Raw genomic sequence first — 27,278 nt, 5'->3', positions numbered from 1 at the left:
TGTTTTTTCTCCTATTTATCTGGTGCCGATCGCTCCACAGTGGCTTGGATGACGCAGTGGGATTATTGCGGGAGCACGCCGCTACCGCTTTCCTCTAAACACAAGTGAGAACAAGCGACCACATCGCCACGGCAGTTGGATGATGTACACCAGTACACTGTATCATAACGTCCCAATTCTAACTTTTGTCATTATTCTCATGAGAGACGTCAAACGTCGGTTCACAATTATTTGTAAGAATCAGTAGGACCGCCTCTCAGGGTTAAGGCCTATGGAAACATTGCAAATGAAGTGTATAGAGTCTGTGCAGTATGGCAGCTTCTTGACCTAAAGCCTCTTGGGTTCATAGGTTAAAATTGGATGTTATTTCTTGAGCGTCAGATCTAAAAAAATAACCACGGATCATCTTGTGTAATAAGGTGAGGTGTAACACCCTTTCAGTGGGTTTGAATGGGGAGGCTACAAGACAGACTGTAGTAAAACAGTTTCATTGCATAACAATGGGATGCCGAACGACCTCCTCATACACGCCAGACACAACATTGGGTACACTTGCACGATCTAATAGCATCCTACATAGAAAATAGTCTAGCTTTAGGATAATGTTAATTTTTGTTTGACACTGTCCGAGGTAAGGTCCGACAAATTTTAGGCTACCTTTTATGATATCCCACTAGGCATCTTCTGATTTTGCCATTCCTAAACCCTTGGTTCTCAACTATTGTCACACCAGGACTTGATTTTTCTACTGTCAAGAATTCAGGACCCACTTTAATAGACGTCATTACACATTCTTACATGTTACAAGTACCTTTCAGAGCACCGCTTTAAGAAACTGATGATGAATATGACAATTACATACAGTGGAACCTTGATAAAATGGACCTCGATATAATGGATATCAGATCAAATGGACTGTCGGGTCTGAGCAATGTGTCTAAAAATATTTTTCATTTGTCACTTAAAAGGTCGTTGACAAAGTCTGTTAGTTCCAGAATTGGCCGCTGTTGTTTACTGGAACTGTGGCGCAATGCAGGCAGGGCATAGGACATATTTCAGGGTCACAGATATACAATACTAGAACCTCCCGTGCCTACGTGGTGGTCATGTTGAATGTGGGGTTTTGACGTGGTGGCCATGTAACAATGGTAAATCTATTGTCTATTGTACATAGAGCAGAGAGAAACTGTGTGTCATGGCTGCAGCCCTGAGGAGGACAAAACACCAGTCTTTGTAGTCTGGAACATGCTATATTAGGTACAATATAATATATGTCAAGCCATTCACCTATGGCAACAGATTTGGAACTAGGAAGCACGCTAATTCCTTGCGGCTCATGAAAGCAACTCGCCTATGATGAGTACTGTATGCCAACAATGTCACCATGACCAAACACACCGGCGTGGTAAATTTACATTAAAACGTGAAATTTTCAAACTTTTAAAAATATTTATTTACAATAACTTTGTACTGTACTGGGCATTTTAGGCCAGAGAAAAAACCTACAAAACATGTTTTTTTTAATTGTACAGGAATATCAGAATCAGAATCCTCTTTATTTGCCAAGTATGTCAAAAACATATGGGTGCATATGGCTTCAAAAAAAAATAAAAAAAGTGCTTCAATGTAGCGGACAATCGTATCGGACAAAATTCTTGAAGCACCAGATTCCCTTCAACATCCCTAGTCGGTGGAACTCTTCGTCCCAGCACACACACACACTCCCCAAAAGGCTATTCCTAAACGTATGAAACCACTTTAAAAATCCCAACAGAGAAAGAAACAACGAAACACCTTTACCCATGACACACCCTCAGTAGAAAGGACATTGTCAAACTTTTGCAGCAGGATAAAGATTCAAGATTCCAATTGAGTCGGCGCCCCATCAACCTCCCAACAGAGTTGGTCCACCACAGCACTTTATAAAAACCGGACATATATTGTTGTTGATGGCAATCTTACATCCCACCAGGCGTCCTCCACTTCAGCCTTTCCTAAAATGTTCAAGCCACACACCCACCTCAACATCCTATAATAATAGTTTTGGCACACCATCTCTCCTGTGCACACCCCTGAAGAAAGCCTGTTTATAACCTACTGTATGAACCATTATGTTTACAATTAAATTGTACAGAGAAATTCTAACATTTAGCATTTTTAAAAATTACACTTGTTGTGTGAGAAAATATTGTATCTCATCCATGTGTACTTAAGTTTGGCATCCAGAACCCCACACACAAAAAGTGTAACGATGCAACCAAATCTGAAAAGGAAAATGCGCTCACAACCTTACCATTTCACCGCTGTTTTAAAAACTGCGGCTCTTCCTTTCAAGGTCATACACCATTTCAATATTTCAATATGTCAATATGTCAATATGCCCCAACCACTACCCCACACCCACCCCACCACCGACCAACCTCCACCCACCCCATGCTGGAGACACAAAGGGAAATATGTGGGCCGAAGTCGCAACAACACAAGAAGGAAGAAGGCAAATATTGAATGTTTGTTCCCCCTTGCCTTTAATGGTAGGTGGCAACACACATTTACAACAAACAGCACAAGGGAAATTCCACATGATGGTCTCTCTGGAAGAAAGAAAAAAAAAAAACGTAACGTCTCTATGGACAGACACTACATGTAAAGTCTATGGAAAGACAATTTAAAGCTTGTGCAAACACAATGTGTGTAAAGTCCATGGAAGAACACTACATATAAATATGAAGTTTATGGAAAGAAGCATTATGTACAGTCTATGGAAAGAATGTATGGAAAGACATCACATTTAAAGTCTATGGAAATACACTAGATGCCAAGCCTATGGAAAGACGCTACATGTAAATACATCTTAAATTTATGGAACAGTTCTTCATGTAAAGTCTGGAAATTCATTTCATTGAAAGTCTATGTAAAGACAATGCATCGTATCGTCTTATATCAATTATATTGAAATAAAATACATGCAAAGGCTATTGAAAACAATGTAACGGCTATACAAAATATATACAGAAAACAATTTATGTAAAGGCTAAAGGAATAAAATGCATATAAAGTCTAAGACGATACATGTAAAGTCCAAAGAAAACCATGCAGGTAAAGTCTATGAATGGTGAGCTCGTAGCATACTAACGTACGAAGTACGTTAATTTTTTATTTTTTTTTGCAGTGGTTAGTGTACTGTATTATTGTACTTGTTAATGTTAAAAAATATATATATACGTGAGGCCCATCTGAGCGGCACGGTGGTCGACTGGTTAGAGCGTCAGCCTCACAGTTCTGAGGACCCAGGTTCAATCCCCGGCCCCGCCTGTGTGGAGTTTGCATGTTCTCCCCGTGCCTGCGTGGGTTTTCTCCGGGCACTCCGGTTTCCTCCCACATCCCAAAAACATGCATGAATTGGAGACTCTAAATTGCCCGTAGGCATGACTGTGAGTGCGAATGGTTGTTTGTTCCTATGTGCCCTGCGAATGGCTGGCAACCAGTTCAGGGTGTACCCCGCCTCCTGCCCGATGACAGCTGGGATAGGCTCCAGCACGCCCGCGACCCTTGTGAGGAGAAGCGGCTCAGAAAATGGATGGATGGATGGAGGCCCATCTGTGACTTCAAGACACATTATTTAGGCTACAAACTGTTTTACCCACCGTAGTTAATACTTCTTGTCACACTTGTATAAAACGATACTTTGCAAAAATAGCCTGTACATTTTCTTTTTTGCTGTGACAGTTTGACCCCGGGACGTATTATTTCTCCATTATTTACTGTCGGGGGTGGGGTGGGTGTCTAAATGCAATATGTGTAAATATAAATACGGATTTCACTGTGAATGCATGGCAAGCTAGTTCAGGTTGTAGCCACTAGGGGGCTACAGCACACACAGTAAACATCACCATATCCCAGCATACAGTGGACAGTGAGAATTCCCTACCTGCGTGCGTGCGTGTGCGTATGCGTGCGTGCGTGCGTGCGTGTGTGTGTGTGACTTCCCACTTTTGGGGGATAAGATCACCTACATACACACACATCCGGAACATTTGAAACACGAGTTGTTCTTTTCGAATATGCACACACGCACACACACACACGCACACACACACACACACTTGGGGAGCAACCGGCTCCGCGAGCGAGCGAGGAGCGACTGGTGCGTACAAGTGTGCCCGCTTTAGGCGCGCGTGAGGACGGCGATGCTGCGGCTGACGCGCCCCTTGTCCCGCTCCGCCGCAACTTTTTGGACTTTTTAACAATTATTTTTAAACACACGCATCCAAAAGGAAGTTTGTGTGTGTGTGTGTGTATATATATATATATATATATATTTTTTTTTTTTTATTTTTTTTTTTTTTTATTTATTTTTTTTTTTTTTGAGGGCACTTATTCTAATAAATATGAGTGGTCGCCCCGCCGTCACTTTGCCTCGCCTTTTTAATTGGTCAAATGTCTTATTGTGCTTAAGGGTGGGATAAATCATTCAAAAAAGAAAAGAGAGAGAAAAAAGGTGTGACAGCAGCTTGGCGGACAACTGTGGATCTCTGCGAGTAACTCCTTCCGTCCAAAGGGGGTGGGGGTGGGTGGGTGGGGGGGGGGGGGGGCTGATGAGGAGGGGGGGCATTGGCCGTACCCCCCCTCTCCTTGATTGATTAGTTATTAGTCATCCCTTTGGCTAAATGGGACCCATTGAAAAGGCACCGTGGAACACATACATGAATCAAATATTCCTCGTGTCCCCACAATGTCTCCACAGTAGTTTTGCTTAAGAAGAGAGGGGGTCGTGGCTTAGCATTATAAAGAGAAGGGGAAAACAGCAAAGCTTTATGAGGTTTATTTAGACACTTTCCACCGCAAAAAAAAGAAGAGGACTCCAAACAGAAGAGGAATTGTGGACTATATTTTTCTATTTTGGGCTTTATGTCACATTGGTTGGCATTTTTCATTGAAAAAAAATGAAACTTTGGACATCTCCCTGGGTGTCCTGCCTGGTGATTCTCATCCTGTGTTTTGGATCAGAGTGCGGGACGGTGGAGCGGCGGAAAGGCAGATCCAAGAGGGACTTGGTGCGCATTAGGGAGGCGAGAGCCACCGTGCCTGGGGCTTGCGCCACGCGTCTGCCCCGGGGCAAGCGCTCCCTGGCCGGTTTGGAGCGCCGGGGGCTCCGGCAGCGTCGGCGCTCCTCCTCGCAGCCGGACGTGAGCTCCACTGAGCGGGGCAAGGCGGTCTATTTTACCGGCAGGGGCGACCAGCTCCGGCTGAAGCCCGGCGTGGAGATCCCCAGAGGAAACTTCACACTTGAGATGTGGATCAAGCCGGAGGGAGGTCAGCGATCCCCCACTGTTATAGCAGGTAGGAAGAACATCTCTTCATGCTCCATTTTAAGGGGAAAATGACAAGCGACGGGTGCTTTTTTTGTGTGCAGTTTATGCCACTTAATCCGCGCCGCACAATGATGTCAGCGCGTGCGTGTGTCAACTTTGCATCAGTCGTGTACGGAGCAAGGCAAAAATGCATTCAGCTCGCCTTGGATGGAACACATTTAGCGCCGCGTCAGCTGGTGCGGCCGCGCGTTCAGACGTATTCCTCCAAAAGCCCACTTGGCTATTTTAAAGCTATGATGTAATGGCCCAAAAAGTTTGACGCGCGAGCACGTCACAAGAAGTGAATATGTAGCCCGTGTCACGCGTTTATTGATTCATTTATTTAGTACGTTCGTTCAAAAGATCGGCTCCAGCATTTACTGATTTTTTTTTTTTTTTTTTTTTGCGCACTTTTACGCACCGGCCACGCTCCCCCCTCCACGCAACCCAAAAATAATAATAATAATAATAATGAAGAAAAAAAATCCCTTAATTAGATTTAAGTGCATGATAGATCAAGATGATACATCGAGGTGAGGAGACGGGCTCGAGTGGGTCGTCCACTCGGGTCTACAGTCGCGCTTACAAAGCGCCACCAAAAGTCGAGGTGTTAAACCAATTTACAGAGAACGTCGACGCGCGCTACCTAGCCTCGCCCATAGGGGGCGTCGCGCTACACGTTACCTGCACACTGCCTTTACGTTGTTGTGCAGATGGCTGCTTGGCGGCTTTTGAACCGAACTGAACTGGAATGAACCTGGTACCTCCTCACGCGGACGCATGCAGCACGTTTTGGTGGGACTTTCACTCAACTGTATGAGCAAACGCGCTTTTTTTGTTGTTGTTGTTATTTTTGTTTTTTTCAGTCTGCGTCTGACTTCACACACACATAATCACAATGGTGTGTGTGTGTGTTGTTTGCAGAGCACACTTTTAGAGTTGCCAGTTGGCAGGGAGATGCTCTGCAAAAAAAAAAAAAAAAAAAAAAAGCATTCAAAGAGTTTGTGGTGACATTTAATGACGATTATAAGTACGCACATGCAGCGCTGGGGACACTTTTAACACTTTTAAAGATGCACTGCACAGACTGAGAACATGATTCCAATGCAAATATTTTTTCCCCCCATGCCATCTCTCACTACTTTGTCACCTTCTGCCATGCTGGGGGGTGGGGTGGGGGAAACGGGGGACCCTAAAGAGAGCAAATAAGATGATCAAACATTCCCAATAAAGCCTAATCTTTTAAATCTAATTCAGGCCTCTGCAAATGCCCCATCCCCTTGTTTTGATCCATGGGGCTTGTTTGCAGCAGCTGTTTTCTAGACCGACTTGTTTTGACCATTGCAGTTTTCTCCTTTCCTGTGTCCTCACCGCCCCCTCCTCCTCCCCCCTCTTCTCCCTCTCTTTTCTAAAGTTTTTTATTTTTGACCTGTTTACTTATGTTGTTATTTTTCATTTGGAAAGTTGGGGAAACCGTGCGTGACATCAGACAGGCTGGGAAAAAAGTCACCTCAGTGTCCTTGGGCAATTTGTAAGATGCTCTATATGGATTAATTAATCAGTTATGGGTTGGACTAGCCCTTAACATTTTAACTATTCATCTTAGCAAGACATTTGGGACACTTCTGTGCATCTAATCCTATGGAAAGAATTCGATCAAGGCCTTATTTTGTGCTCCAGAGTAAAGCATGCTCAGATTATTTCGGTATAGACGAACAGATTTTGTTTGCTTCTTGCGTACGGCCAGCCGTGCTAATATTTTTGTCCATATATTCCCCCACCGACGAACTGCTTAACTCGGCACAGCTTTGTTTGGAAGTGGCATCATACTTTGAAAGACATGCTTAGATGAGTTCGATAAAGAAGAACCGATTTTCCCATCACTGTAGGTGTAACAGGCAAGTGTCTCAATACTGTATGTTTGTCCATACACAGTGGAAGGGGTGATAGGGACTACGTACCCGCTGCTACGAATTGTGAGAAAACGTGAATAATTGATGCCCCGCAAAAATGTTTAGAACTGTCTATATTCAAGTTCAAACCTTAAATATACTGTACCACAAACTATGATTCAAAAGTTTATTATACAAACCCCAATTCCAATAAAGTTGGGACATTTGTTTAAAATGTAAATAAAAACAGGTGGGCTTTGTAGGTGGGATTCTTCCCCATTCTTGCTTGATGTACAACGTCAGTTGCTCAACAGTCTGGGCTGTCCGTTGTCATATTTTGCACTTCATAATGCGCTACACATTTTCAATGGAAGACAGGTCTGGACTGCTGGAAGGCCAGGCTGGTACTTACACTCTTTTACAACGAAGCCACGCTGTTGTAACACTTGTAGAATGTGGCTTGGCATTGTCTTGCTGAAATAAGCAGGAACATCCCTGAAAAAGCGTTGCTTGGATGGCAGCGTATTTTGCTCCAACATTAAATCACAACATCCCAACTTCATTAGTATTAGGGTTTATAATTTCAAACTCATTTTATAACATTGTCCTTTGACAAAAAAAATGCTTACAAATGGTTTGATTGAGAAAATTCTTTGCTGCAAGTGCACATGTACACGCACAGAGACTCCCCAATTTCCACCAACAACCCAGGGTAAATTAGCAAAGATCTTTGTCTTTCAGTGTACATATAACTGCAACAATACTTCCGTGACACCATTTGCTGCTTTCCTTTTAGCCAGCATCTTTGGGTGCTACAAAAAACATAAATATGCAAATAGGTTAGTTTTCCAGTGACGAGCTGAGGATAGGTTCCACAGACAAGAATGTAAATGGGGAGGGTTCACTCTATTCCGTTTTTTTCCACTGCTTAGCTCGGCTCAGCTCCGTTTGTTGGCGGAGGGATTCTATGAAAACCACACCCTATTGAATGCGTCATTTGAAATGCCAATGAACAACACCGTTTTTATCCAAGAGGAGACAGAGGGCCACTACGGCAATGTGGAGACTGTGGAGTTTTAATACTGCAGCGTCCGGCAGGAAAGCACAGCAAGCTTATGTAAGTACACAGGTTTATTTTTGTCATTTGTAGCTGTGTTTTCGCAAATGTTACAATGACAAAGCTGCTTGATCAATGAGCAACCAGCAGTACTTCCTGTCTCCCAACAGACCAGATCACAGTAATAGTTTCTCAAAGCACTTGGTTGTAATTACTGCATAATATTTAATAATAAATAACAGACTCAATATTTATTTTATTTTTTTTAGGAAAGTGCAACATCAATAGCTTGTCTAACTTGGTAAGGTGTGGAGTCATTTCCTGGGTTTCGGTTGTTTGGAGTGTGGGCTTTTGCTCTGTAACTGTTGACTCTTTTCACTATTCAGCTACCGTATATTCTCGCTGATTTACCGTTAGTAGTCGGTTACTGCTGTTACAGATGAGAGGACTAGTAGCTTAAAAGAGCCGCTCCGCACCATGGTAGGAAGGATTTTACAATAGACCATCCCCCTGTAGCCTGTGCCGCGGAAGTTAGCTTAGCACTAAGCTTTGCGTTCCCTTTGGTTTTTCCCAAGCAGCCGGAAAACCAGGTAAGATGCGTGACTGTTTGGTAAGTTTGGCATAGTACCAAATATTGGTACCGATGAGGTCCTCTAGCCAGAGGCTGAGCTGCACTGTGTTTGTTTATGGAGTAGCATGAGACAATTACATTTCTTGTTCCTTCAGTGATGTGCTCCTTGTAGTAACTCGTACCAAAAAAAGGGGGCATTTGTGTACATGAAGGGCTTGTTTAGAAGGCTATTTTCCTTACTGACCAGGGAGCTGGCAAAGTCATCTTTTTGGTTGTCCATTACTGTCAATAGGCATCCATTAACATTCAACAGATCAGATATCTGGGTACGTCTTGTGCTCTTCTTTAGCTCAGTGCTGCTGTGACTGTTACATGTGGTCAGAATTGATCCCAGCTTTAAAAAAAAAATTAAAAAAATGCCTGTTACACACAGACACACACAATCAGAACATCAAGTTCTGCGTCCAAACGTTATGCAAACTTTATTTTGGCCTATTAGCCCCGTATCCAGGTCATGTTGCGTTGTCCCGCATCAAAGGAAGAAGAAAATAAATGTTAAGGTGAACCAAGGTTCTCTCCAGGGAGAATTCCATGCAGACGTCAGCTGATATTTGCTGAGATAATAGATGCTCTATAACACAGTGCTTCAGTTGCTTCGGTTGTATTCGTGTCTGGTACCCAGATGAAGGCAATCATTCATACTTAACCACAAAAAAATGTCATCATGGGAAGAAAAGGACTTAATATGTCTATTTGGGATTTTCAAATGTCTGTTTTACAGACGGCAGCACGGTGGACTACTAGTTAGCGCATCTGCCCCACAGTTCTGACGTTCAAGGAGTCGAGTCTCCATTCTATTTGGAGTTTGAATGTTCTCACTCGCTTGCATGGGATTTATACAGGCTATTCTGGCTTCCTCTCACATTGTAAAAACATGCATATTAGGTACAGTGGCGGGGATAGGGACCAGGCCTGACTGCGAATAGCAGAAATCCGCGGATAATTGATGCCCATTATAATTGCATTAAAGATTTTTTTAATCCTAAAAATTCCTGAGTAAGCAGGGCAGTTCGCCCCCCCCCAAAAAAAAATATTTAAAAAAAAAATACAATTTATTTGGAAAAACAAATACGGCAATAGGTGAATCCGCAGATTGCGAACCCCGAATATGCAGGGGTCCACTGTACAATGAAGACTCTAAATTGCCCATAGGTGAGACCGTTTGCATGTCTATACCAGGTGTTGCAGAAAAGTTCCCATGCCCTGAGCATCTGTCAGTTCCTGGCCCAGAAGATTTTTTTTCCCCCTCTTTCCCAAGATCAAGGAGGTGCTCGAGGGGGTGATCAAGGGGACATGTATTAAAGCCGTGGACGACATCAAGATGGCTGCGATGACACAGCTGCGGATGATACTAGAAGAATCCTTCCAGGTGTGGCAGAGAAGGCTGGCGAAGTGTGTTAGATTCGAGGGGGATTACTTCGAAGGGGTAGTTTGTGGTTTGGATTTGAAATGATCTTTTGAGTCACCAGTTTTGGAACTTTTCTAACACACCTCAGTCTAGAGTGTGCTTTGCCTCTAGCCCAAAGTCAGCTGGGATGGACTCCATCTCACCCGCATGACCCTAATGAGGAGACAGGATAGAAAATTGATGGATATGCTGTATTTCAGACATCACAATTTAACGTCTAACAAGATTCTGTCAAGTGTAAGCAGACAAAAAAAAACCTGCACGTATTAGTACATAAATGGATATCTTCTAATCTGATCATGTGTGCAAAAAACGCACAAACATTGGATACATGCCAATGTGAGTTTAACTGGAAAATTGTAAATTTCTGACCTCAGACTAGGAAACTTGGAGTTCCTACTGTCAAACTCAACAAATGTATTTATTGAGACACCTGTAAAGAAGACAATTGTTTATGTTTTGAGGATTTTGTTTCAATTTCCCAACAGTCGCGGATGCGGCATATGTGGACAAATCGGAACGACCCTTATTGGCGATGCGTCTGCTGCAAGCGCCACACGCACGGATCTGGGAAATACTCGACAAGTGTAATTGGACGGTTTGGTGATTAAGTGCTGCGTCCATGAGTGAAAATACAACTGATGCTTTATGGGAGCTCACGTGTGCTTCGCAGTTCGTGCTCGCGTCTTTAGACTCGGAGCTCAACAAGCAATCTTCATGGTAATGAGCCGTACTTAACGTTGGCCGCACATTAGAGGAGGTGTTCTGAGCAGAGGTTTAGTTGCATGAGACAAAACTGCTTTCTCTAAACAGGCGAATTTCAACAAGGTGGGAAGTTGAAAATGTGCTATAATTCTTGATCTTTGGGGAATTTTGTTGAAAGCGTCACAGCCATCTTTTTAGACACATGGGAGCCGTAGATTATAAAATACAGAATACTGGTATGTTTCCTTTAATTTAAGCCGAGATACACTTGAAAGTGTAAGTAAATACAATTTCAAAAACAAATCTGCTGTGTAACTGCAAGTACAGTACAAAGATCATTAGTGTGACATTATGAGGTTCTGGCAGGAACGTCTGGCGTGCATTGTTAAATATAATCTTTTTTCGAAGAATAATCTTGATTTATTTCAGTCGGTGTAGCCTAAACATTGCAAATTGTTGTCAACCAGCCAAAGGAAGAATGGTCAGCCTTTATAAGAAGAGCTGAGTGTAACATTAGTGATCATCAAACATCGTCAAACTGAACCCTTGTACGATATTTCGCCATCGAACGAATATCAGCGCTGCCAACAACCTGAATGGGTTGTCAATGTCACAATAAAAAGTTATAGTCCAAAAAAAGCTGTCAGGGTCCAATAACCAGAACCCTTTTGACTGAATCTATTGGCAGACTCGCAAGCGCAAAGCCTCCAAGAATTAGTCGGGAATATTTAAGCCTGACAGACTAGTTAAATGTTTAAAGTCTCAATATGTGATGTCATGACATTTTTGTTATCAATATCTTTTATTTTTTTCATGTTTTAGATTAAATATCCGCAAAATTTCCCGTCATCCTTTAGGGAAATTGGCTTTCGGAGGAAAAGTTCTTTCACCTCTCGCAGGGTGACAAAGTCAACATACTCTTCATTGTTTGTCGAGTCATAGCCAACACGTTTCTTCGGAGCGTGTGTGTGTGTGTGTGTTAATGCTGCTTTCCTTTTTAGAGCCTTTTGTTTCCTGAGGGTGTTTTTCTTGGACCGAGACGAATGCAAGGCAGCTTTTGGAACGCGCACAAAATCCCTTAATGTGTGCGGACACAAATGGATACTACATAACATGCAACATTCGGTGGTTGTCCTTGAAGTTCACTCCAAACATACAATTTGGAGGTCGACCTGAAATTTTCAGAGAAAACTTTCAAGAATCATAGAGTACCTCACTAGGCCTCATTTTAGCCATCATCAGAGGATTAACTCTACGTGTTCCCTTATGCTTTGTTTTTTTTTTTTTACCGTGAAGTAAGAAGACTCACATCCAAAGTCAGGTGTCCAAGTTCTTTTGTCGAGTGTTTAACCTGTTGCTACTTGTATTTTGGTAGGTTGCTGCGTGCTGTTTTTGTTCCTATAACTTTTTGTGACAAATTGATTGGTGTGGGGCATTTGCGTGCATCTGTCTGTGCTATTTGACAAGAAGGAACAGCGAGTGAAGATGTAGACGGAACGTTAGCTTCTCGTCCCAGCAATTTGATGGGACTCTCAGTCAGTGTCGCCCAATGTTTTGTGAACAAAGAACTGAATTTGGATCTTTTTTATGACGAGTGGTGTTTAACAAGAATGCCCACTGACTTGAACAAGTAGACTCCCTTATGTTAGTTTCTCAGGTTTGTTAGCTTGATAGAACTCTCAGCTAGAGCTGGTCCATCAGTGGAGTCCATCAGTTTGTGCTATTTGGCAAGAAGGAGCACTGAATGAACACGTAGCCTGCTAAAGTTAACTTTACGGTTTCTCGGCCGGAATCGCTCAACTTTTTCGGAATAAAGCACTGTGATTTAGATCTTATGTAATCGGTGCATTTGAGTGCATCTATTTCTGCTGTTTGACAGGGAGCACTGAGTGAAGGTGGAGCCTGATAATGTTAGCCTTTTTGTGCTAGCCGGCTAGTCGACTTCATAGAACTCGGGCAGAGCAAGTATTAACTGGCTTTTTGTTAACAAATAACTTCTATTCTGATTTTTTGTTGTTGTTGTTTAAATTTGAGTCCACCTCTGCCGTTTGACAAGGTGCAGTGAGTAAAAATGAAGACTGCTACGTTAGCTACTTGTGCTTACAAGCAAGCAGCCAAAAACCTGTTGCCTGTGATCAAGAGATTGAGTATTAGACCTGTGTTGAGTGTTATTTGTGTGTGTGATATTTTCATGTTTTACATTACAAAATTTGATTGCATTTTATATGCTGCCCAGTGTCACAGAACGGATCATGGTCACATTTTGAGGCATCAGTACCGCTATATATATATATATATATATATATATATATATATATATATATATATATATATATATATATATTGCGATTAGTTGGCAACCAGTTCAGGGTGTGCCCCGGCTCTCGCCCGAAGATATCTGGGATTGGCTCCAGCACGCCCATGACCCTTGTGAGGATAAGCGTTACAGAAAATGCGTGCGTGTGTATATATATATATATATATATATATATCCATCCATCCATCCATTTATTTTCTGAGCCGCTTATCCTCACTAGGGTCGCGGGAGGGCTGAAGCCTATCCCAGCTATCATCGGGCAGGAGGCGGGGTACACCCTGAACTGGTTGCCAGCCAATATATATAATTTATTTATTTATTATGTATATGTACATTTTGTGTGTTTGTGTGTGTGTGTGTGCGCGAGTCAGGCTAGTCCGGAAGGCAGTTTCTGGAAATGCGTAGTGTGTTAGATTAATTGAGCATGGCAGAATTATGACAGCTGTTTACACGAGGAGCCCTGCGAGTATTGGAGCACACCTTTTAGCCTTGAGTACACTAGCTGACAGATGGAGGGCTTTTTCCTTCCAGCCGAGTGAAAAGCCGGCGAACGTCATCCACCTAAGGCCTGACCTTGACGCTGAACCCGAGCCGTCGCTCTCCTTTTGAACATTAGTCCATTGAATTAGCCAGTTAATGAATGCATCCTGGAGCCGCTCGCTGTCTAATGAGAACCAGATCAAAGTTAACACTCACCATTACCCAGAGGTGGCCTGATCGATTGCGAAACAAAGACAAGGCAAGAACAAGTTGAGACCAAGAGGTGTTGATTTTTACCATTAAAATTAATATTAACATTCCAAAGTTACTTGATGGCAATATTTATAACAATAAGAGATACATATTAGGAAATCATATTGGGCTAACTAGAGTCTTATGGTTTTGACATTCAGGCTTGAAATATACATAGTAATGTCTTTTAGATCTGCATTCTACACCAAGTACAGTATTGAAAGTAGTGAAATTTTCAATTCAGATGAGTTTTTCTGTTGTTTTGACAAAGATAAAAATGTTCCTGGATTTCGGCATTGAAAATCACAGGTTCATAGGATTCGGACACGATAAAAAACTTTATGGACGTGATTCGCTATTATTTTTGTTTTCTGTAAAGTTTGAAGTGAGTTCTGATAATGCTCTTGCTCTGTTTGACCTGGAAAATGAGATGGCTCTTGCAGACACCACTGAAAAATTTGAAAATGGCCGATTTAAATATCTCATTTTCAATTAATAATACTAACAGACGGGCATGTTTCTTTAGGTCACAAATTGATAATAATAAATAATGATATACACTGATTTCTGGGCAAGAAAATTTGGGCCCATTTCCAACATAAAAAGTTAAAAATAAAAAAATAAAAAATCCTTAATGCTTATTCGATTCTTACAAACTAGGGCTCATTTTATTCGTATAGCACTCCTCTATCCAATTATATCATCTATTTTGATATACATTTATTTTGTAAATTTTAGTAACATACCTACACCCAGAATCCTGTGTCTCACTAACAATTTAAGATATGAGTAATTGAGTTAAGAGCTCAGTCAAGTAAAGAATTCAACTCGTAAATCAAGGCACCACTGTATATTAAGTATAGCAATAAGTAAGTGATTTACTTTTGCTAGCTAGGACACTAATACAGGCCTGGTGGTGGGGCTCGAAGGCGAGCGCCTGGTGGCCGGGCCTGCACCCATGGGGTCCGGCCGGGCACAGCCCGAAAGGGTAACGTGGGTCCCCCTTCCCATGGGCTCACCACCTGTGGGAGGGGCCATAGGGGTCGGGTGCAGTGTGAGCTGGGCGGTGGCCGAAGGCGGGGACCTTGGCGATCCGATCCCCGGCTACAGAAGCTGGCTCTAGGGACGTGGAATGTCACCTCTCTGGCAGGGAAGGAGCCCGAGCTGGTGTGTGAGGTCGAGAAGTTCCGACTCGATATAGTCGGACTCGCCTCCACACACACCTGGGGCTCTGGTACCAGTCCTCTCGAGAGGGGTTGGACTCTCTTCCACTCTGGAGTTGCCCATGGTGAGAGGCGCCGAGCAGGTGTGGGTATACTTATTGCCCCCCGGCTCGGCGCCTGTACGTTGGGGTTCACCCCGGTGGACGAGAGGGTAGCCTCCCTCCGCCTTCGGGTGGGGGGACGGGTCCTGACTGTTGTTTGTGCCTATGCACCAAACAGCAGTTCAGAGTACCCACCCTTTTTGGAGTCCTTGGAGGGGGTGCTGGAGAGCGCTCCCGCTGGGGACTCCATTGTTCTGTTGGGGGACTTCAATGCTCACGTGGGCAATGACAGTGAGACCTGGAAGGGCGCGATTGGGAGGAACGGCCCCCCCGATCAGAACCCGAGCGGTGTTCTGTTATTGGACTTCTGTGCTCGTCACGGATTGTCCATAACGAACACCATGTTCAAGCATAAGGGTGTCCACACGTGCACTTGGCACCAGGAAACCCTAGGTCGCAGTTCGATGATCGACTTTGTGGTCGTGTCATCGGACTTGCGGCCGCATGTCTTGGACACTCGGGTGAAGAGAGGGGCGGAGCTGTCAACTGATCACCACCTGGTGGTGAGTTGGCTCCGATGGTGGGGGAAGATGCCGGTCCGACGTGGCAGGCCCAAACGTATTGTGAGGGTCTGCTGGGAACGTCTGGCAGAATCCCCTGTCAGAAGGAGTTTCAACTCCCACCTCCGACAGAACTTTGCTCATGTTCCGGGGGAGGCGGGGGAGATCGAGTCCGAGTGGACCATGTTCCGCGCCTCCATTGCTGAGGCGGCCGACCGGAGCTGTGGCCGTAAGGTGGTCGGTGCCTGTCGTGGCGGCAATCCCCGAACCCGTTGGTGGACACCAACGGTGAGGGATGCCGTCAAGCTGAAGAAGGAGTCCTATCGGGCCTTTTTGGCCTGTGGGACTCCTGAGGCAGCTGATGGGTACCGGCTGGCCAAGCGGAATGCAGCTCTGGTGGTCGCTGAAGCAAAAACCCGGGCATGGGAGGAGTTCGGTGAGGCCATGGAGAAAGACTTCCGGACGGCTTCGAGGAAATTCTGGTCCACCATCCGACGTCTCAGGAGAGGAAAGCAGTGCACCACCAACACTGTGTATAGTGGGGATGGGGCGCTGCTGACCTCGACTCGGGACGTTGTGAGTCGGTGGGGAGAATACTTCGAAGACCTCCTCAATTCCACCGACACGCCTTCCCATGGGGAAGCAGAGTGTGGGTTCTCTGAGGCGGGCTCTCCTATCTCTGGGTTTGAGGTCACCGAGGTAGTTAAAAAGCTCCTCGGTGGCAGGGCCCCGGGGGTGGATGAGATTCGCCCGGAGTTCCTAAAGGCTCTGGATGTTGTGGGGCTGTCCTGGTTGACACGCCTCTGCAACATCGCGTGGACATCGGGGACAGTGCCTCTGGATTGGCAGACTGGGGTGGTGGTCCCCCTTTTTAAGAAGGGGGACCGGAGGGTGTGTTCCAACTACAGGGGGATCACACTGCTCAGCCTCCCTGGTAAGGTCTATTCAGGGGTGCTGGAGAGGAGGGTCCGTCGGGAAGTCGAATCTCAGATTCAGGAGGAGCAGTGTGGTTTTCGTCCTGGCCGTGGAACAGTGGACCAGCTCTACACCCTCGGCAGGGTCCTCGAGGGTGCATGGGAGTTCGCCCAACCAGTCTACATGTGTTTTGTGGACTTGGAGAAGGCGTTCGACCGTGTCCCTCGGGGAGTCCTGTGGAGAGTGCTTCGGGAGTATGGGGTACCGAACCCCCTGATACGGGCTGTTCGGTCCCTGTACGACCGGAGTCAGAGTTTGGTCCGCATATCCGGCAGTAAGTCGAACTCGTTCCCGGTGAGGGTTGGACTCCGCCAAGGCTGCCCTTTGTCGCCGATTCTGTTCATAACTTTTATGGACAGAATTTCTAGGCGCAGCCGAGGCGTAGAGGGGGTCCGGTTTGGTGGCCTCAGTATTGCATCTCTGCTTTTTGCAGATGATGTGGTTCTGTTGGCTTCATCAAGCCGTGACCTCCAACTCTCATTGGAGCAGTTCGCAGCCGAGTGTGAAGCGGCTGGGATGAGAATCAGCACCTCCAAATCTGAGACCATGGTCCTCAGTCGGGAAAGGGTGGCATGCCATCTCCAGGTCGGGGATGAGATCCTGCCCCAAGTGGAGGAATTCAAGTATCTTGGGGTCTTGTTCACGAGTGAGGGAAGAATGGAACGGGAGATCGACAGGCGGATCGGTGCAGCGTCTGCAGTGATGCGGACTTTGTATCGGTCCGTTGTGGTAAAGAAAGAGCTAAGCCGAAAGGCGAAGCTCTCAATTTACCGGTCGATCTTCGTTCCTACCCTCACCTATGGTCATGAGCTGTGGGTCGTGACCGAAAGAACAAGATCCCGGATACAAGCGGCCGAAATGAGTTTCCTCCGCAGGGTGTCCGGGCTCTCCCTTAGAGATAGGGTGAGAAGCTCGGTCATCCGAGAGGATCTCAGAGTAGAGCCGCTACTCCTCCGCATTGAGAGGAGCCAGATGAGGTGGCTGGGGCATCTGATTCGGATGCCTCCCGGACGCCTCCCTGGTGAGGTGTTCCGGGCATGTCCCACCGGGAGGAGACCCCGGGGACGACCCAGGACGCGCTGGAGAGACTACATCCTTCGGCTGGCCTGGGAACGCCTCGGGATCCCCCCGGAAGAGCTGGATGAAGTGGCTGGGGAGAGGGTAGTCTGGGCGTCCCTGCTGAAGCTACTGCCCCCGCGACCCGACCCGGATAAGCGGTAGAGAATGGATGGATGGATGGATGGACACTAATACACCCACATTAGCTAAAAACAATTCTAGCCTCTATCAAGCAAACTTATTTTCATAGAACAATACTGTCACTATTTTTAAAACCTGAATTCTACTTTAGTTATTTGCATCATGAAACTTCGTAACCTTCATCAACAAAAAACATACGCTTGGGTAAGAAGCATCCTAGTAAGAGAGTCACCATTACTAGTTAGCATGCTAACTGAGCTCAGAAAACTTTCACTGGCTAATGATAAACCCAACATTTTAGACAATCCACACTTATGACCTGAACTGCTCCACTGTGATGTTTTACTTATTTTACTCATTGTTATTGTACCTTTACTTTTATTTCTATTCTCAATATATCTTACTTCTGTTTTCATTGTTTTTATTATAGGTTTTATATGTCAGTATCTGTATTTTAGTGCTGTATGTCTTCTACTTTGGCCAGCCAAAGACAATTTTCCACCTTGGTGGACAATCAAGAATTATTCTATTCACTTCTATTCTATTCTATTTAGAGAATAATTACACATGGTAATGTCCAGTATTTTAAATCAATGTCACAAATTTGTCATATCATTATTAATTAAACTTGATTCTACCTAACATTAGCACTAATGAGTGTCGCTGCGAACAAAAAAGGCAAGGGTACAGTTATGTAGCTGTTGCAGTGCATTCTGGGACTTGTAGTTCCTTCTGAATTCAATCCAAGATTACTCTTGGGAGAAGACAATGTTTGTAAATCATAAAAATGACTACAGCTATCACTATTATGGAGTTGCAGTGTGCTTAAGGATACCTTAAAGTGTCTAAAGGTGCTCGAAAGAATTTGACAAACCAGAGCAGTGCGTTCCCCCTTCATCTCTCAAGCCAAAAACCTCTGTGATGGACCATGTGGGACATGTCAAGATGCCTTTGAATCTTTGCAAATATCCATGCAGCAGCCTGGGCCACAAACTCGCATTCACATTGAACCCTCGTGGACCCGAACGTGTGTGCCGGTCACATACGTACCTCAACAAGCGTTAAACAAACAAACAGTTAGCATTCAGAGATCCCCTAAGAAGTGAAAACACATTACCATGCTGGAGCTGACACACATGGTCCAAGTGAAACAGGAAAAAGGTGTTTTGGTGCCTCTACAAAAACAAGCCCTCAGCAGAAAACTGGCCTTTTCTGGCTACTTAGCTGGCAAGGGACATTTACACTAACAACTTTAAATGCACTCAGTGTTCGCGAAAAGCCTACACAGAGAGATTTCCATGGAGTTTCCCTTAAACATACATGCACTTCAACCCAATTTCCAGGACAACACACCCTCAGATATACGGGAGAGAAAAAAATAATTATATTTATGCATCTGCTATTCGATCTTGACAGCGGGAAATAACAATTCCCAGAGTCTTACATATTTTAGATATTTGAAATGTACAGGATTGAGTTGCGTTTTATGGAGGTCTTTTAAGAGAGCGTGATAAACTCGTCTGTAGTGGTGTACCTAATGGTGTGGCGGGTGATCACATGTTGACTCTGTGGATAGCCTTGCGTGACGGATAAGACAAGATCACAATATCTGACCAAATCCACAGTGCGATTTGAACAAATGCACCCCCCTCCCCCCAAATCTGCATGGAATCTCTGCCATGCTTCACGTTTGCCTGCAGAGACATATTTGTGCCACGCTTACTCCCTCCGGCAAACAGACTCCCTTATGTTGCGGCCAAATATTTGAAGTTTGGACTTGTCAGTCCAGAGCAGCTGCTGTTAGTTTTCTCCACCCGAGTTTTTATGTCTTTTAACTTTGGGGATTCATTTGACTCCCACATAAGAATACCAGGACCTTTTGGAGTCTTCCTTAAAGACGACCTCATATAACTCCACACAGGGGATAATTGTACTAGTTGCCGTTGTCCGCTGCAACGGACAAAGGTACCAAGAATTGTCACCATAACATTTGAGAATCTCACTGATTGTGTAAAAAGGTTCACTCGCCTGACTTCCATGCAGGCAGCGTGGGTTCAATTCCCACTTAGTGACGGTGTGAATGTGAGTGTGAAAGGTTGTCTTGTCTCTACATGCGACCAGTCCATGGTGTAGTCGTCCTTTTCGCCTGAAGTCATCTAGGATAGGCTCCAGCTCCCTGCAACCCTGAATAAGATGGATGTAAAATGGATGTAAAATGGATGTATGAACAGCTAAAAATGACAAAAATAAACACATGACAAAAATAAACACAGCTGTTGTAGCTCAACCTCTTGCCATGCCACAGTCTCCATTTTGCTGCAGTGCTCCCTTTTTCTGATGTCGCCAGTATCCTCTGAGATATAGTTTGTCTTAGTAAAAACTGTATATCCCCCATTCTCTACTTTTGTTGTTGTTGTTGTTGTTGTTTTAGCATGTCTTGTTCTGTCTTATACAAGTAATGAATGGAAAACTGACAAACAAAGTAGTGGTGAGCTGAGCCAGTACCTTTTCAGTTGTGAAGCGACACACCGCCAGAACATACAGACTTCAAACACTCGTCTGTGCCAAAGCTTACTAAACATATGCACATATTAACAGGCTTTGTCTTCTTTTTTCTTCCCTAGGCCTTTACGACAAATGTTTCTACGCCTCCAGTGACCGAGGCTGGTTGCTCGGCATCCAGTCAGTCAGTGAACATGGCAACCGAGACCCCCGCTTCTTCTTCTCCCTTAAGACAGATCGTGCCCACAAGGCCACTACCATCCACTCCAACGCTCGCTACATACCAAATCAGTGGGCTCATCTAGCCAGCACCTATGATGGTGTCTACATGAAGCTCTTTGTCAACGGCGCCCAGGTTGGCGTGAGTCGGGAGCAATCGGGTGACGTCTTCAGTCACCTGACCAAAAAGTGTAAAGTGCTAATGATCGGGGGGAACGCACTGAATCATAACTACAGGGGGGCAGTGGAGAGGGTGGCTATGTGGAGGCATGCTCGTGGGCAGAGGCAGATTATCAGGGCTATGCAGGGCCACGAGGATCTCCAAGAGCTACCTCAGCTTGTCATACGCGAAACCTTTGAGCACCCTGGCAGGAAGTGGCTGACTGTGAAAGACGGTAGCTTCCCTCAGCCAGAGCAGAGGGGAGGTGGACGGATGGGTTTTCAGGGCAGTGGAGGAAATGCTGAAGTATTATTAGACACGACGCTGGAGCCACCAGCTTGTGGCCAAACGGTCTGCGACAACGTCGAGGTCATCAAAAACTATAACCAGCTTTCCAGCTTCCGGCGCCCCAAGAAAGTACGGTACCGCGTGATAAATATCTGGGATGATACGCGGACCAAGCCAACTGTGTCAGACCACCAAATCAGCTTGCAACACCAGCAGCTTAATGACGCCTTCAGCCCCAACAATATCACCTGGGAGCTCAGCATTCACAACATAACTAACTCGTCCCTTCGAAACAGGTTGATTCTCGCTAACTGTGACATCAGCAAAGTGGGTGACGATGCTTGTGACCCAGAATGCAACCATCCACTTACCGGGTTTGACGCAGGAGACTGTGTGTCGGGCCACCGGAGTCGGTGCCCTGAGAGTAAGCAGGGTAACGGCGTGTGTGACCCAGAATGTAACTGGGAAAATTTCTTCTACGACCTTGGTGACTGTTGCAATCCCGGTGTGACGGATGTGACCAAGACTTGCTTCAACCGCTCCTCTCCACACAAGTAAGACCACCACTAATCATTTTAGTAGTTCATCATCAAAAAATTCTTTGCTTGATTTCCTACAAGTCATGATGAAATAATTTGGGTAGACCAAATCCACACCTCTCATTCCTCAATTAATCAAAAGACAAATCTTTCCATGTGCCTGCCCCGCAAGATGGGCTTAGAAGTCGTCCTTCTGCTTCCTGACCATGTGGTTTGCGGCTGAGTTGTAACTCAACTCCCAGCCTGTGTGGCCTGGGAAATCCTCCGGGGGCAGCTAGTCCAATCTTACATCGGCCTGGTTCAATCAGTGTTTCACACACAAGCGGGGCAAAACAAATGTTACAGGATGAGTCTCCTGGTAGCAAATACGCAGGCCAGAGAGATCATTTATTTTGTGTGTGCATCCATTTTTCAACAACTCTCCCCCACCCTTTTCTACTTTGTTTCCTGTAGCCAGTGGTCCTAATTAAGCTGTCTTGATTGGAGGCGGCAGTTGATTCGGAAAGAGTGAGATTGTAAACAGTGTAAAGGCAAATAGAGGTCAGGAAAGCGGGACCAGAATGACTTTCGCTTGTAGCAATGGAAACTATTCTAGACATGCCGCTCTCCCCAGGAAACCGCACAGACGTGTTTCCTTGGGAGGCAGGTGAGGGTCCCTAAACAGGGGAGGCTGGATTTTCCAATGAAAAACAGTAGAGGAACTTTTCCATTTTTTTCATGCCGTTTTCCAGGTGTACAGCACATGAACATAGGAATTGTGGTATTCGATGTGGCTACTTGAAAACACGCAGACCTTCATAAATCTTTTTGGGGTTTTTTTTGTTTCAATGTTTTTGTGGCTTGTAAATTATGACTTAAAGCTGTCAGAGATTGTAGATATTTATATATATATATATTTTTGCCAGTCCTCCAATACCAGCATTCTTTGGTTTTGGGTAAACAAAGCACAGTACTGAGAACAAGGCAGGGGGTTGTCATTATTAGCAAAAGCAGTAGATCATCGTGAAGATCTTCGTGATAAGCGTGAACTGAGTGATGAAGGTAGCTGGTTTTAATCACGGCCAAAGCTGGAAGCGCTGTCAGTCCGCCACTATCCCTTTGTTTGAAATGACCACCAAATAGCAAAATAATGACATTTAATTAACAACACTGGGAGAGTAAAAGCAGGTGGGCTTCACATCCCTTCCAGCTTAGTCATCGTTCAAAGCCCATTCATCAAGCGATGGAGAATCTTCTTGATTTAGACGTCAACAACTGGCTTCCACTGTCCAAATCTCCCTGGTATTTGACATATGGGCGTGGAGTTTGACACATACCAGAAAGAAAGAAAAACAGGGGCGATATTCTTATTCAGAATAATCTTCCTCAAGTGACTACTTGTTTTGTTTTTCGATTATGATATGTGTAAGATATGCTCTACGGATATTTTGAGTTCCTCAAATTCTGCCTATAGATTACTGCCTGCATCAACAATGCATTGTGTTGCAGTAATAACAATAACTGTGGCTTTCATTTCCTCAGTATTGCTGCCTGTTTTTAAATGTCAAGCCAAGGTAGGACACAGCCCACTGCTAACATTACTTCTTTCCCCAACCGCTTCAAACAAATCATGCTAAATATCATTGTATTGTTTTTCCAGCCTTTGCTTTTGACACATCTTGATGTTTTTTTTATGGTATTTGATGTTATCTCATGGCCCTTTTATTCAAAATGCCAAACATTCCTTTGTCTGGATTTATATGGTGTGAATTGATATTACATGAAAGTGTAACTCAGATAGCTAAGGGCACAAGGAGTCGGTTTCTTGGTTTAATCCCAATGAGTCATATACAGTAAATTAAATATTCAATACTGCATTTGAAGCTTACTTAATCTATACTGAAGTTTTTCGTAGTTTTTAAAACCTAAGCACCCGGACGTCACTCCTATACCAAAGAAAGATAGGGGCATCAACCTTTTCATTTTGGGAAATTAAATTTTGGCTAGGCGTTGTCAGAGGCTAATAGGTCATCCGTTTTCCCTTGGCCTCTGTCTCTCCTCCTCATGAGTCAATACCTTTCAGCGTGGCAGATTGATGGATGGACCACCCTTTCTCTCCTCCACTCCCTCTCCCCGTTGTATTTAGCTCAGTGGAGGGAGCTAATCTCCCGGGCCCTTGACTTGGGTGTTTTACAGTTGGTCGTCTAAACCATTAAGCCGCGTCCCATAAAACATAATGGAGTGCTTGTTCGTAAATACCAGGACTTTGCACTTCCCTTTTAAAGCTGTAGCGCACTTATAAAAACACCTGTTGTTGAGATTTCACCTGTGCTTTCAGGGTGGCGGGGGCTGTTCGGGAAAAGGCCTTTTGCATTCAAGCCCATTAGCCTACTCGGATGGGATAATGGATTGTCAGATTATATCTTTTTTGAAAATATGCTACACTGGGGAATTCACTGCTTTATGCTCCAGCTAGATGGGGGTCATTAAGTCACGGAAAGCAGTAATGAAGATGCTGCCAAAGTTTTAAGAGTGTTCACTCCAGTGCCCAGTTAAGAGCAACCACTTCAGAGATTTGAGGGAGATTTTGATGGCCCCTTTGTCCTTATAAACCTTTCTGGTTGTTGTTGTTATCATTCCAAATTCTAATTTCTCTCTGGGTCATTGAGAATCTGAACGTGCAAGAATTCATTTATAAGGATAAAGATTAAGGATGAGCGTTCAGATCCGGTAATAAAGGTAGAGATGATCGATGGGGTTTAGCGGCTGTGGTGTTAACCCACTAGGAATATTGGCCACCATAGTCTGACTGCCACCCCAGCTTGCTCCTCCGCTGGTCCAAGGCTTACTCTACTGAATGTATATGAGGCAAATTTATGGCTTTATATGAATTATACATGGGTATAAACGGATGAAGTCATAATCTCCCATTTAAAAGCTTTAAATGCAGAAGTTTGAGTGACCACACGAATCCCTAGATCTCCCACCAAAGGATCCTTCACAGTCACCCTTCCAACCTCCCCATGTGACGGGGGTCCAGAGAGGGAGAGTGACAGGGTCAGAGTAAAGCCGGGTAAAGGGTCATTGGCGAGGAGCTTAGAGGAAGACGTGAATAGACAGACACAAAGATGGAGTGAACGGTCTAAACTCTTTGTGCGCTACAAACACTTCCACAGGCTCGGCGAAGTGGCAGCTGATCAAAGCGTCTTTTATCGCACGAGTATCAGACAATAGTCGTAAATCTAGAGCATATGGGCGCCTTCAGTACACAGAAATGAATGCGCACCGAGGACCCTTAAATAATTCTCGTTTTTGTACAAACTCCAAATGTGTGTCGAAAGTGCTAATGACCACGGGTAGTAATTAAATCAACCTAAACTATAGTAAGTAGGATTTATGCTCTTGAACGTCTCTGTCAAATCCTTTGACCAATCGAAACTCATTGGGGAATTCCTTAAAGCATACATATAGTATGTATACACTATTTTTCTCAAATAAAAGTTACCAGGGGTCTTAATAGCATGCCATGTCACAGACAAGTTTCATCAAAATACCCAAAAAGGATCAAGAATTACTGCTACTACTACTACAACTACTGCTGAATTATTGCTAATTAAACTGCTAAAATTATCCCCCAGAATTTTGTCCACTGAATTTGTCTGTTTTGAGGGGAGGGTCCTCTTTCATAAAATGCAAATAGCCAATGTTGAGGGCTGCTAGGGGTTTGGAATGAGACAAGTGGCTTCTGCTCAGTGTAGTCCAGCAGTCGCTTGGAAATGGCTGAGCTTTGGCCAACCTACCTGCCAAATCTTGGGCTGAAAAACTCTTTACTAATATGTAAATATTCATAACAGCTGGCACAGAGATGTTTTTGAAGGCAGGCGGCTCAGGAAATACTTACTAGGTTTGGTAATTTAACATTCCAAAGAAACAACTATTCGTATACAAGCAATTAAAAAGCAAAGTTTACTTTTGGTATTATACATCAGAATATAGAATCCGAATCAGAATCGTCTTTATTTGCCAAGTATGTCCAAAAAACATAAGGAATTTGTCTCCGGTAGTTGGAGCCGCTCTAGTACGGCAACACACAGTCAATTGACAGAGAACACTTTTGAGACATAAAGACATTGAGAAAAACAATAAATGGTTGCTAGTTATCTGGTAATGCCGGTACATTTTTTTCCTTTTTTTTTCTTTTTTACATTATGCCTCCTTTAAATATGCAGAAAAACAACTCTGTATATTTCGTTGTCTCTTTCTTCCTTGTGGTGCAGTGAGAGTTATCCGTCAAACTTTGTCGTGATATTATCTATTAAATGTCTCTGGGTTCAAACCTCGGCGTATTGCTGGGAGGGACAATTTTCTCACGAGTGTATTTCCTCTAAAACGCTGCCAAACACTCCTGGTAGCCACTTTTAAATTGCTTCCTCTAGGTGACATTGAACATACGCCACCAGTCAGTTTGGTTTTACATTTAGATTTTAATATCTTATGCAGACACTTGCCTCTTTTTTAAATGTATTTATTTTTTAACGTGGAACTATTCACTAAAAAGCATGCTGGCATGGCTGGCTAAGTTTTTAGCGAGTCGAATGGAATCAATGTTACACTGAGTGTTTTGGTGTAAAAGAATGGAATAGAAATTAACAGTACAGACAGCACTAAGTGAATATAATGAGCAAATTGGTGGGTTAATGTAAAAAAAAAAAAAATAAAGTTGGTATAGCTCCAATGAAATTTAGTTTGCAGTACTTAGTGGTATTTAATCATGGTTCACATCATTACATCACAATTTGTTTCAGAGCATTTTCCTGCTTCTGATTTTCATCCATAAAGACTCCGATACTTAACCGCAGATTTATGATGTGTAAATGGACAAAAACAGTCAACCATTTAGAAAAACCACCCATCGGCGTGCAGTTCACCAGTATTTGTTCCAGTGAGAGATTATGCTGCATGATTTTCATCACTTACTCCACATTTAACCAGAGGGTCGGAACCGTGTAGTTGAAAGTATGTTTGTTTCCCAGGTGTTTATTTTATGCTGATTATTATTTTTTTAAGTCTCATTGTTGTCACACTTAATCTTATGATCTAAGAACACATCAGTTATAATTACTGGTCATAGCAGGCGAGCAGATCAGCCAAACTAAACATTCGAAGGGGATGTAATTTGTGTGACCATGTTTTGTCCGTTGTATTTTGTAAAGTCCAGCACATGAAACAGATTATTGACACTTTCAAGTGATGGCTGCACTTGCTGACATTGCCTGCAAGGCCCAGCGGCCAGGCTTTAATTTGTTCATAAAATGAATGATAGTTAGACTGTGGTGAAAACTTATCGTGGTGCTGAATGATTGCAGTTATCAGTGCCATTTTTTCCCCAGTGCCCAAACCCAACGCTGGGCCACACACTGGAAGACAATACTTCACTCCGTGCACTCAATTAATTGGTGGCTTCTTGAAATGAAGAAAGCCTCTTGAGATCATGGGAAT

The 27,278-nt window shown here is 44.1% G+C and overlaps 1 protein-coding gene across 2 annotated transcripts in view; it reads left to right on the top strand.

The window, feature by feature from the left end:
* The first annotated feature begins 4,681 nt into the window (after positions 1-4,681).
* pappaa (pregnancy-associated plasma protein A, pappalysin 1a) overlaps positions 4,682-27,278 on the top strand; it is a 124,006-nt gene continuing 101,409 nt past the window's right edge. For both annotated transcript variants that reach the window (XM_061800353.1, XM_061800352.1), the window contains exons 1-2: positions 4,682-5,340; positions 20,717-21,815. In XM_061800353.1, the coding sequence (XP_061656337.1) occupies positions 4,944-5,340; positions 20,717-21,815 (1,496 nt within the window). In that variant the 5' untranslated portion in view covers positions 4,682-4,943. The remainder of the gene's footprint in view (positions 5,341-20,716; positions 21,816-27,278) is intronic.

This window comes from Phyllopteryx taeniolatus, chromosome 15 (genome assembly GCF_024500385.1).
Source record: "Phyllopteryx taeniolatus isolate TA_2022b chromosome 15, UOR_Ptae_1.2, whole genome shotgun sequence".
In the NCBI taxonomy this organism is placed as follows: Eukaryota; Metazoa; Chordata; class Actinopteri; order Syngnathiformes; family Syngnathidae; genus Phyllopteryx; species Phyllopteryx taeniolatus.
The sequence above is the reverse complement of the archived record's forward strand: the minus strand, read 5'-3'. Positions and strand labels throughout refer to the sequence as shown.